Source organism: Oncorhynchus gorbuscha, linkage group LG17 (assembly GCF_021184085.1).
Source record: "Oncorhynchus gorbuscha isolate QuinsamMale2020 ecotype Even-year linkage group LG17, OgorEven_v1.0, whole genome shotgun sequence".
Taxonomy (NCBI): domain Eukaryota; kingdom Metazoa; phylum Chordata; class Actinopteri; order Salmoniformes; family Salmonidae; genus Oncorhynchus; species Oncorhynchus gorbuscha.
Genome location: NC_060189.1, coordinates 19,295,595 through 19,309,300, shown reverse-complemented (window position 1 = coordinate 19,309,300; position 13,706 = coordinate 19,295,595). Strand labels below are relative to the sequence as shown.

Sequence of the window (13,706 nt, the reverse complement as noted above, 5' to 3'; positions counted from 1 at the left end):
AGCTAGCCTCAAACAAACACGTTTCATACGCTTAGGGGAGGCCATCATACCATCCAGTTAATCAAATTCAATTTGCTGTGTCTTTGTGGTGTTTCACATCAAGATAGTAAGATACTCCAATAGATTTGGCTGACAAACATAGACAATTGTTAAGAAACAACAAGGCGTGACCTTGTAGTTCATTTATTGCCAACTGACAAATATGTCTCAATCGGAATGACAGTTAGATCACGTCAAAAGTGAACAACATTTTAAGCCAATCACATAGAACTGGTTAGTAACTGTACTGAAGGTTAAAATCCTATGGTACTTTCACAAGGGGCGTAGACGGACAACGTTGCCGCCTTGCAAGCAATGACCTGTGCTTGGGTGTAACTTTATAAGGGATTGTGTTTACATAGCCACTTTCACAGGGTCTTAAAGCTCTTTGTATTGTGCAGAATGTATCTTTACCACAGAACATCTCTCTACACCAATGGAAGCACAGGTCTTACCTCCTCCGGGAATACCACCGCATGTTCAGTGGGACCGGGGAGGGGCCGAGGGACTGAGAGCGAAGAGCCCGGCAGGGACACGTTGGACAGACGTCTCTTCCTCACCCCACTGCAGTTGTTGGGTATCTTAAAGGCGCAGCGCTTGTGGTAGTTCAACCCACAACCTGGAAGTACACAGTGGTCACTAATTACACATGAAGAACAAAACACATATTGTACAGTACAGGCTATACAGTGGTGGCCAAAGGTTTTGAGAATGACACAAATATTAATTTTCACAAAGTCTGCTGCCTCAGTTTGTATGATGGCAATTTGCATATAATCCAGAATGTTATGAAGAGTGATCAGATGAATTGCAAAGTCCCTCTTTGCCATGCAAATGAACTGAATCTCAAAAGAACATTTCCACTGCATTTCAGCCCTGCCACAAAAGGACCAGCTGACATCATGTCAGTGATTCTCTCGTTAACATAGGTGTGAGTATTGACGAGGACAAGGCTGGAGATCACTCTGTCATGCTGATCGAGTTTAAATAACAGGCTGGAAGCTTCAAAATGAGGGTGGTGTTTGGAATCATTGTTCTTCCTCTGTCAACCATGGTTACCTGCAAGGAAACACGTGCCGTCATCATTGCTTTGCACAAAAAGGGATTCACAGGCAAGGATATTGCTGCCAGTAAGATTGCACCGAAATCAATAATTTATCGGATCATGAAGAACTTCAAGGAGAGCGGTTCAATTGTTGTGAAGAAGGCTTCAGGGCGCCCAAGAAAGTCCAGCAAGCGCCAGGACGGTATCCTAAAGTTGATTCAGCTGCGGGATCAGGACACCACCAGTACAGAGCTTGCTCACGAATGGCAGCAGGCAGGTGTCATCTGCACGCACAGTGAGGCGAAGACTTTTGGAGGATGGCCTAGTGTCAAGAAGGGCAGCAAAGAAGCCACTTCTCTCCAAGAAAAACATCAGGGACAAACTGATATTCTGCAAAAGGTACTGGGATTGGACTGCTGAGGACTGGGGTAAAATCATTTTCTCTGATGAATCCCCTTTCCGATTGTTTGAGGCATCCGGAAAAAATATTGTCCAGAGAAGATCAGGTGAGCTCTACCATCAGAGTCCTGTATCATGCCAACAGTAAAGCATCCTGAGACCATTCATGTGTGGGGTTGCTTCTCAGCCAAGCGAGTGGGCTCACTCACAATTGTGCCTAAGAACACAGCCATGAATAAAGAATGGTACCAACACATCCTCCGAGAGCAACGTCTCCCAACCATCCAGGATCAGTTTGGTAACGAATAATGGCTTTTCCGGCATGATGGAGCACCTTGCCATAAGGCAAAAGTGATAACTAATTGGCTCGGGGAACAAAACATCGGTATTTTAGGTCCATGGCCAGGAAACTCCCCAGACCTTAATCCCATTGAGAACTTGTGGTCAATCCTCAAGAGGCGAGTGGACAAACAAAAACCCACAAATTCTGACAAACTCCCAAGCATTGATTATGCAATAATGGGCTGCCATCAGTCAGGATGTGGCCCAGAAGTTAATTGACAGCATACCAGGGCGGATTGCAGTGGTCTTGAAAAAGAAGGGTCAACACTGCAAATATTGACTCTGCATCAACTTCATGTAATTGTCAATAAAAGCCTTTGACACTTATGAAATGCTTGTAATTATAATTCAGTATTCCATAGTAACATCTGACAAATATATATATAGACACTGAAGCAGCAAACTTTGTGGAAATTAATATTTGTGTCATTCTCAAAACATTTGGCAACGACTGTATGTAACAAACAGACTTTGGATGTCGGCTTGATACTCAGCAACATTTCATACCCAGCCATCTTGAGACATGTATTAAGACATATTTGTGATGACATCTTGAGATATATTAACACGTCTTAGGAAGGAAACTAAGTAAATGAATAGGGTAGGAAAGCACTACTTTGATTCTACCCACCAGCTTCATTCTCTTAAACGTCCACATGAGGGCTCTACATACAGTCATTTGATCTCATCCTTCCTCAAAGAAAGCTTAAAATGCTTTTCAAAGACATAGCATGGAATAAAATAGATCTGATCCAATAGTCACAAATCACATGCAATTCTACATTCCACAATCCCACATTTAATTGCAATTTGACTAGGTATACCAGTCCAAATCTTTCATCCTATTGGAGCGCCTGTTGCATTCCTGTCCCGGCTGGCCCTGGGGCAGGTTGTGTTGTACTGAGGGACACGCTGGATCCATCAGAGAGGGTTAGAGTAGAGCAGCAGCACATGCTTTCTAAAGGGCCTTTGAAGGCTGAGTCCAACGCTTGGCATCAGCACACTGGGCTCAATTCAAACAGGCCAGGCCGGCCATCTCTTCAAGGACCTTCTTTAGCAATGAGAGGAAGTCACACACCCACTGAGGCTTACTGCTGCACAGTGCTACGACCAGTCTTAATGTACCTCTCAGATTGGACCAAGAGAAGGGCATGCTTGATTTGTGTGTGTATGAGTGTACGAGTCGGGTAAACATTTGACACCTTGGCTTTCGGTTCACAGTGCACCCCAGATGTGAGAGAGAGCTTGATGTGTGTGTCTGTGTGTGTGTGTATGCGTGTGTGCTTACCTTCACATTTGAGCCCCTGCCGGACGAGGCCCCATAGCATCTCCCCACAGTAGTCACAGAAGGTGGGGGCTTTGTATGAGTGGACATAGAGGGCATGGGGCCGGATCTGGAAGTCCTCTACTGTGGCTAAAGCTGCAAATCAGACATAACTTAAAAACAAGAACATGGCAAACAAAACTAAAGCAAAACAAATAAACTTCAAACACAAAAACCCTGAAACCAAATAATGAGAATTACAAAAAAATAAAATAACAATTAAACTTAACAAAAATATAAATGCAACGTGAAACAACTTCAAAGATTTTGCTGAGTTACAGTTCATATAAGGAAATCAGTCAATTGAAATACATTCATTAGGCCCAAATATATGGATTTAACATGACTGGGCAGGGGTGCAGCCATGGATGGGGAGCCAGGCCCAGCCAATCAGAATGGGTTTTATCCACCAAAGGGCTTTATTACAGAGGATCCCAGACAATGCCGCAGTGAAGAAGCTGGATGTGGAGGTCCTGGGCTGGCATGGTCACACTTGGTCTGCGGCTGTGAGGCCGGTTGGACATACTGCCAAATTCTCTAAAATGACATTGGAGGTGGCTTATGGTAGAGAAATTAACATTAAATGATCTGGCAACAGCTTTGGTGGACATCCCTGCATTCAGCATACCAATTGCATGCTCCCTCAAAACTTGAGATGTCTGTGGCAATGTGTTGTGTAACAAAACTGCACATTTTGGAATGGCCTTTTATTGTCCGTATAGTTAAGAGGTTTCGGGCTCCATTTTCGGCTGTCGCGACAACTGCACAAGTGCTAAACGCTCACTTGTTTTCATCTTCAGCATGTAAAAACTGCCGCTCTTGTGTTTTCCACCCCATTCACCAGGTTCAGAAATGTACCTGTCTAATATCAGTTCGCTTGCACTGATGTGGGCGGAGTGGCAACATTTGAGGTGTGTCCTTTAAGAACAATGAAATGCAGGTCTTAGCGGTAACACGGTTGGTAATAGCATGGATTTTGTGAGCGGGAGCACAACCTATCCAGCCGTGACGCACAGTGCCCTTGAGCTAGTAAAAAAAAAATAAACAAGAGAGGAGTGACTGCTCCCAAACTTGATCTTTTAATAAAGCTTTGTTGATTAAGATTTATTTCAAAGCAGTCTCACGAGCCAAAACCTTCACTTGGCAAACAAAAAAACAGCCTTCATTGAGGCAGGGGAGGCTATAGGTCTCTACTTGGTTGATTTTTAATTAAATGAGACCCAAATGAGAAAAACCTTTTGTTTTTTATGTTTATAACTACGAGGGTTACAGGTACAAAAAACACATATCCTCTCTTGTTCCATAGCTTCTGACCAAGCTATTTACAAATATTATTGTTGTTTAAAAAAATGGATTGCTTATTTTTCATTTAATTTGATTAAAAACCAGCTCGCATGCAATGGAATTTAGAAGCCGTCTGCTATTTCTGGAGAAGTGTGAATGCCATCTGTAAGATGGTTCCATTACGTTTTTTTAAACATTATACTGTATTTGGGACATTATCTTAATATTCTCTTTTTCAGATTCTGTGAAAAGTGTGGATGTGCGTAAAACCCTCCATTGTCTGCGTTGCCGTAATATTATATGCCTACAGGGAGAAATGATGGCGCCTGTAACTGTATTTAGACAGCCTACTTTAAACTAGTCGTTTCGATTAGAATTATTCACTCTCATTTTAGGCTTTATCAATAGTGAATTTAATCTTGCTTATTGACAATGTTTGGCATATCCATGGCTCAACCATAATACAATTTATAGTAGGCGAGCCCCTATATCAGTGTAAATGCTATGTTTAACAATATATTTCCATATTGAAACCAAGCAATTACTTCGAACAATGTTGACTGAAAACATGTTCAACATATTTAGCAGAGATGGGATAGGCCTACATTTTGTTATTTTGTTTCTGTATGCTTTTAGTTATTTTATTTACCAAACTAGGCTATTATGGACTACACTGGAATTGATGACAACGCAGTACATAAAATACCATAAATACGAACCTTGAAGCAACCACATATTTAGCCAAGGAGCACGTTCGGATTGGCCAGTGAGGAGGCACTGTTTATTCATCAAAACCCAGCCTTTTCACGCCACCGCTAGCTACTGGGCCCATAATTCCTTAAGTCAAAACAGCAAAAATATTTCTGACAGCCCTGGACCTATAAGCGCTATCGCAAAAATGTACCACTGTGTTAGTTTGTTAAAAAAGAGCCCTGAGTGTTCACTGTAATGTAAAGGAATTTTATGCTGTTTTGTCAGCCGATAATGGTCAGATGATTTACTGCACCGTCAGCACTTGTGTTATTGGTATGTCTGTGTGCATAAAACAAACTATAACTCAGATCTAGGGAACAAACTGTTCACATATAATGCATCCATATCAGAGAGTCTGACCTGGGAAGTAACTTAGAACAGGCAGTTATATACAGTAAGAGATGCTGGAGGGGAAAGCTGTTCTGTTCCGAGGTTGTGGTTTCTGTCACTAGGGCTCAGTGCTATAACATCCCATGAACAGCTCAGTGCTATAACATCCCCTTAACAGCCCATTAACAGCTCAGTGCTATAACATCCCATGAACAGCTCAGTGCTATAACATCCCATTAACAGCTCAGTGCTATAGCATCCCATTAACAGCTCAGTGCTATAACATCCCATTAACAGCTCAGTGCTATAACATCCCATTAACAGCTCAGTGCTATAGCATCCCATTAACAGCTCAGTGCTATAACATCCCATTAACAGCTCAGTGCTATAACATCCCATTAACAGCTCAGTGCTATAACATCCCATTAACAGCTCAGTGCTATAACATCCCATTAACAGCTCAGTGCTATAACATCCCATTAACAGCTCAGTGCTATAACATCCCATTAACATCTCAGTGCTATAACATCCCATTAACAACTCAGTGCTATAACATCCCATTAACAGCTCAGTGCTATAATAACATCCCATTAACAGCTCAGTGCTATAACATCCCATTAACAGCTCAGTGCTATAACATCCCATTAACAGCTCAGTGCTATAACATCCCATTAACAGCTCAGTGCTATAACATCCCATTAACAGCCCATTAACAGCTCAGTGCTATAACATCCAATTAACAGCTCAGTGCTATAACATCCCATTAACAGCCCATTAACAGCTCAGTGCTATAACATCCAATTAACAACTCAGTGCTATAACATCCCATTAACAGCTCAGTGCTATAATAACATCCCATTAACAGCTCAGTGCTATAACATCCCATTAACATCTCAGTGCTATAATAACATCCCATTAACAGCTCAGTGCTATAATAACATCCCATTAACAGCTCAGTGCTATAATAACATCCCATTAACAGCTCAGTGCTATAACATCCCATTAACATCTCAGTGCTATAACAACATCCCATTAACATCTCAGTGCTATAATAACATCCCATTAACATCTCAGTGCTATAACAACATCCCATTAACAGCTCAGTGCTATAACATCCCATTAACAGCTCAGTGCTATAACATCCCATTAACAGCTCAGTGCTATAACATCCCATTAACAGCTCAGTGCTATAGCATCCCATTAACAGCTCAGTGCTATAATAACATCCCATTAACAGCTCAGTGCTATAACATCCCATTAACAGCTCAGTGCTATAGCATCCCATTAACAGCTCAGTGCTATAACATCCCATTAACATCTCAGCGCTATAACATCCCATTAACAACTCAGTGCTATAACATCCCATTAACAGCTCAGTGCTATAACATCCCATTAACATCTCAGTGCTATAACATCCCATTAACAGCTCAGTGCTATAACATCCCATTAACATCTCAGTGCTATAACATCCCATTAACAGCTCAGTGCTATAACATCCCATTAACAGCTCAGTGCTATAACATCCCATTAACAACTCAGTGCTATAACATCCCATTAACAACTCAGTGCTATAACATCCCATTAACAGCTCAGTGCTATAACATCCCATTAACAGCTCAGTGCTATAACATCCCATTAACAACTCAGTGCTATAACATCCCATTAACAGCTCAGTGCTATAATAACATCCCATTAACAGCTCAGTGCTATAATAACATCCCATTAACAGCTCAGTGCTATAACATCCCATTAACATCTCAGTGCTATAACAACATCCCATTAACAGCTCAGTGCTATAACATCCCATTAACAGCTCAGTGCTATAACAACATCCCATTAACAGCTCAGTGCTATAATAACATCCCATTAACATCTCAGTGCTATAACAACATCCCATTAACAGCTCAGTGCTATAACATCCCATTAACAGCTCAGTGCTATAACATCCCATTAACAGCTCAGTGCTATAACATCCCATTAACAGCTCAGTGCTATAATAACATCCCATTAACAGCTCAGTGCTATAACATCCCATTAACAGCTCAGTGCTATAACATCCCATTAACATCTCAGTGCTATAACAACATCCCATTAACAGCTCAGTGCTATAACATCCCATTAACAGCTCAGTGCTATAACAACATCCCATTAACATCTCAGTGCTATAATAACATCCCATTAACATCTCAGTGCTATAACAACATCCCATTAACAGCTCAGTGCTATAACATCCCATTAACAGCTCAGTGCTATAACATCCCATTAACAGCTCAGTGCTATAACATCCCATTAACAGCTCAGTGCTATAACATCCCATTAACAGCTCAGTGCTATAACATCCCATTAACAGCTCAGTGCTATAACATCCCATTAACAGCTCAGTGCTATAACATCCCATTAACAGCTCAGTGCTATAACATCCCATTAACATCTCAGTGCTATAACATCCCATTAACAGCTCAGTGCTATAACAACATCCCATTAACATCTCAGTGCTATAATAACATCCCATTAACATCTCAGTGCTATAACAACATCCCATTAACAGCTCAGTGCTATAACATCCCATTAACAGCTCAGTGCTATAACATCCCATTAACAGCTCAGTGCTATAACATCCCATTAACAGCTCAGTGCTATAACATCCCATTAACAGCTCAGTGCTATAACATCCCATTAACAGCTCAGTGCTATAACATCCCATTAACAGCTCAGTGCTATAACATCCCATTAACAGCTCAGTGCTATAACATCCCATTAACATCTCAGTGCTATAACATCCCATTAACAACTCAGTGCTATAACATCCCATGAACAGCTCAGTGCTATAATAACATCCCATTAACAGCTCAGTGCTATAACATCCCATTAACAGCTCAGTGCTATAACATCCCATTAACAGCTCAGTGCTATAACATCCCATTAACAGCTCAGTGCTATAACATCCCATTAACAGCCCATTAACAGCTCAGTGCTATAACATCCAATTAACAGCTCAGTGCTATAACATCCCATTAACAGCTCAGTGTTATAACATCCCATTAACAGCTCAGTGCTATAACATCCCATTAACAGCTCAGTGCTATAACATCCCATTAACAGCTCAGTGCTATAGCATCCCATTAACAGCTCAGTGCTATAATAACATCCCATTAACAGCTCAGTGCTATAACATCCCATTAACAGCTCAGTGCTATAGCATCCCATTAACAGCTCAGTGCTATAACATCCCATTAACATCTCAGCGCTATAACATCCCATTAACAACTCAGTGCTATAACATCCCATTAACAGCTCAGTGCTATAACATCCCATTAACATCTCAGTGCTATAACATCCCATTAACAGCTCAGTGCTATAACATCCCATTAACATCTCAGTGCTATAACATCCCATTAACAGCTCAGTGCTATAACATCCCATTAACAGCTCAGTGCTATAACATCCCATTAACAACTCAGTGCTATAACATCCCATTAACAGCTCAGTGCTATAACATCCCATTAACAGCTCAGTGCTATAACATCCCATTAACAGCTCAGTGCTATAACATCCCATTAACAACTCAGTGCTATAACATCCCATTAACAGCTCAGTGCTATAATAACATCCCATTAACAGCTCAGTGCTATAACATCCCATTAACATCTCAGTGCTATAACAACATTCCATTAACATCTCAGTGCTATAATAACATCCCATTAACATCTCAGTGCTATAACAACATCCCATTAACAGCTCAGTGCTATAACATCCCATTAACAGCTCAGTGCTATAACATCCCATTAACAGCTCAGTGCTATAACATCCCATTAACAGCTCAGTGCTATAGCATCCCATTAACAGCTCAGTGCTATAATAACATCCCATTAACAGCTCAGTGCTATAACATCCCATTAACAGCTCAGTGCTATAGCATCCCATTAACATCTCAGCGCTATAACATCCCATTAACATCTCAGCGCTATAACATCCCATTAACAACTCAGTGCTATAACATCCCATTAACAGCACAGTGCTGTAACATCCCATTAACATCTCAGTGCTATAACATCCCATTAACAGCTCAGTGCTATAACATCCCATTAACATCTCAGTGCTATAACATCCCATTAACAGCTCAGTGCTATAACATCCCATTAACAGCTCAGTGCTATAACATCCCATTAACAACTCAGTGCTATAACATCCCATTAACAGCTCAGTGCTATAACATCCCATTAACAGCTCAGTGCTATAACATCCCATTAACAACTCAGTGCTATAACATCCCATTAACAGCTCAGTGCTATAATAACATCCCATTAACAGCTCAGTGCTATAATAACATCCCATTAACAGCTCAGTGCTATAATAACATCCCATTAACAGCTCAGTGCTATAACATCCCATTAACATCTCAGTGCTATAACAACATCCCATTAACATCTCAGTGCTATAATAACATCCCATTAACATCTCAGTGCTATAACAACATCCCATTAACAGCTCAGTGCTATAACATCCCATTAACATCTCAGTGCTATAACATCTCATTAACATCTCAGTGCTATAACAACATCCCATTAACAGCTCAGTGCTATAACATCCCATTAACAGCTCAGTGCTATAACATCCCATTAACAGCTCAGTGCTATAACATCCCATTAACAGCTCAGTGCTATAACATCCCATTAACATCTCAGTGCTATAACATCCCATTAACAACTCAGTGCTATAACATCCCATTAACAGCTCAGTGCTATAACATCCCATTAACAGCTCAGTGCTTTAACATCCCATTAACAGCTCAGTGCTTTAACATCCCATTAACAGCTCAGTGCTATAACATCCCATTAACAGCTCAGTGCTTTAACATCCCATTAACAGCTCGGTGCTATAACATCCCATTAACATCTCAGTGCTATAACATCCCATTGACAGCTCAGTGCTATAACATTCCATTAACATCTCAGTGCTATAACATCCCATTGACAGCTCAGTGCTATAACATCCCATTAACAGCTCAGTGCTTTAACATCCCATTAACAGCTCAGTGCTATAACAGCTACTTACAGTAGGAGGCGGTACAGCAGAAACTAACAACAGGCTACAAGGTTGTTTTCAACATCACCTGTTTCAGAGTGGTATGGCATTACAGAGCACACTAAAGACCACTGAGACAGACTGTCTCATTCAACAGAACAGGACCAGAAAAGACCACATCCCATGTTAATGATGCTCTTTAATAAGCTAGTTCATAGTATGGTTTGGTTTGTTTCCTATCTGGACTGAAACACAAGGTAGGCCCAGCCATTACTCAGGGAACTTTTCTCCATCTGCTGCTGTGGTTTGTGTTGGAGGTATATGAGTGAGGTCATTCTTGGAAGGGACAGTTAGTTCACAGGAGTGACGCATCCAAAATGTGAATAAGAGATCGCTATTCGCTACCAAACCTGTGTGACTGCATCCCCCCAGCACTGGGGGGATGCAGAGAGATCGATCTCTTTCTCACAGTTCTTTTGCAATCATTTATGCTGTTGTGGTTTTCCCATTGACCAACAAGGGAATCATAATCTTTTACGCCAGAATTTAGGTGGAAAACCCTGTGTAATGTCACAAATTATTTGTGTGTGTTTTTTCTGATCCAGGTTTACAATAAGACCAAGTTGACATACCAGTATTCAATGAAGGATGCACCAGGGACATTCTCAGTAGCTGTTGCCGTGACGAGATGCAGCTCTGAACAACAAATGTGACATCTATCCACTTAGGGAATAAAATTAACTTTACTGACAATCCCCAAATACCTGGAAGAGAGAACATTCTTTGGAAGATAAGAGAGAGAAAGAGACACCAGGAAGAAAGGGAGAGCAAAACAGATGGCTGAGGGAAGGAACACAGATGAGCAATAGTGGGGCCTCCACAGATCACCTTATGACCTTCTACTGCAGGTCCTTGGACTGTCAAATCTAAAGGTCCAAGCTTAAAAAAGCACTGTTGATTTCCACGTTAAAATTATGCATATGGACACACAGCACCTCCATATGAATAATATATATTTCATTAACTAGCTATATAGATTCATTTAGTTGCTAATGAACTCGGCCGTGAGTCGAACTTCAAAGTGTAAAAAGAACAAGAAAGTCACATGCCACCACACTGGTCATAGCTCCCTGGCAAAAAAAACACATGAAAGAAGACATTCATGGGCTTTTCAAACACATCGAGGAAAAAAAACGCACAGCCTATTAACGGCCTCAACTTTATGAAATGGTTGTTGAGATGTTTTGCATCAAACACCATAGAAGATTGAGCCAATAAAGAGTTTTTCACAAGCAGCAGGCCTGACATTAATGTGATGTCTGTCTGTTTTCATTTTTGACTAATCAGGCATCACAAGTGTCCATCAGACATAATTCAGAAGTTATAGTCTATAACATTCATTGGTGACTAAAAGTGCTATAAAACAAATATATACATCCATTTTGTATGCCATATCCTGTCAAATAAGAGGGATGCTGAGTGAGAAACAAACAGCGAGTGGGATTCTTGGACCAAACAGCCCTCTCTCCGTGTCCAACCCCCTGGTTAGGGATGGCCTGTCCACTATTTCCAGTGCCGCCCTGCACAGCCCAGCATGTTTATAATCAGTGGGTCCACTACAATCACTTACTGCAGAGAAAACAAGTCGGGCCCTTTGAGTCCAGCGCCAAGAGAACCCTGAGCTGTTTGTCTCTCACAGTCACAGAACTGAACAACAGGTCTCAAAAGAATTTATAGGAATCAATGGTGTCTTTAAAGTATTTAATTCATGTAAATTAGAAGCAACTAAGGGAAGGATAAAAAGTATGATTTAAAGAATTCCTATTTTCAGTGTGCCAGACTAGAACAGCAAAGCATATCGGACCTTGCATTGCACCAGTTTAACACATGTAGATCTCCTCAGCATATGCAGACCAACTACAAGGCTAAGACGAGGAAGCAGGGTGGATGTAGAGCTTGTGGATGTGACAATACTCTGACCTCACACAGCCATCCAGGTGCAACACTGAGGCTGAAACCTGTCAACCGTCTGAACCCAGAGGGAAGGAGACAGAGGTCTCCTGGATACACTCATTTGGGGCTCACTGCTAAACACCAGCAGATCAGATCCATCCGGCCGCAGAGTTATTTCATGTCTGGATCCATGCAGACAATGCTCCTAGTTCTACCCCGGAGAGAGAGAGAGGGAGGAGGGGGATGTACAGTCCAGGTGGTGGGACTGTGAGGTGCTTCCCAATGAAGACAGATGGAACCGAAAAGAATTCCTTTACGAGCCAGTGTTTGTTAGACTCAATAGTCAGCAGGAAACTGAAATCATCTGTGACCGGAAAAGAGAGGGGAAACTAGCCACCTGTCTCTCTGGAGGTGAGCTTTAGATAGGCGTGAAACAGCACTGTACAACACACAGGTTTGAATTACAGAAAATGTTGTTTACTAAATTAGTACATATAGCCTAAAGTCAAAATGTTAATAAAAGCCGTAAGGGTTGAACCCAGTTCAGAACTACTCACCAGAGAGCACCACCTCTATCAGATCTCCCTCATGGATATCTTCTGCTGACATCAGCCTCTGGAGGATGTTCTCAGAGGTCAGGTCGTGGCGGAAGAGCAGGATCTTGTCATACATGCCAAAGAAGCCACACTCCGGGAACTGGTGAGGAAGAAACAGAAAAACGCTTGTGAGTATCCACTCTATCTAGAACGCAATGGCTGGAACAGGTATAATCTACTGGCTCGACCAACAATATACACACAATAACTCATATACACTTTTTGAAATTGGCATCAGCTGATCAAGACCCTGTCTTAATATTCATTCAACAGTTGTTTACTCTTTATTTTTCCCTTCTCATGTGGTTTGGGGACATTTATGATTATGTTCAACGCGGTTTGCCATATTTACTGGACAAGTGCTACTAATTTATGGTTGGCCCCCATCTGATAAATATAAGTTTATATTGTATACAGTACTGTATAGAGTTCCTTCTCTGACTCACGGAGTAATGGCTGCCTTTATACAGTCATCAGAGCCAGCAAGCCTGTGGTGTAGGAATGGAACGGGGGTGTGTGTGTGGAATGAACACTCGGCTGAATATCACCACAGAGAGAGAGAGAGAGAGAGAGAGAGGGAAACACAGCTGTTTCATCCACCCAAGCTACAATGAGT

The 13,706-nt window shown here is 41.5% G+C and overlaps 1 protein-coding gene across 4 annotated transcripts in view; it reads right to left on the bottom strand.

Annotated features, from left to right (window-relative positions):
* The window catches only part of LOC124001463 (serine/threonine-protein kinase D3-like), a 77,944-nt gene that overhangs the window by 19,810 nt on the left and 44,428 nt on the right, over window positions 1–13,706 (bottom strand). For all 4 annotated transcript variants that reach the window (XM_046308219.1, XM_046308221.1, XM_046308220.1 and 1 more), the window contains exons 3-5: window positions 13,052–13,190; window positions 3,114–3,245; window positions 495–658 (exon numbers count right to left, since the gene is read on the bottom strand). In XM_046308219.1, coding sequence (XP_046164175.1) covers window positions 495–658; window positions 3,114–3,245; window positions 13,052–13,190 — 435 coding nt within the window. The remainder of the gene's footprint in view (window positions 1–494; window positions 659–3,113; window positions 3,246–13,051; window positions 13,191–13,706) is intronic.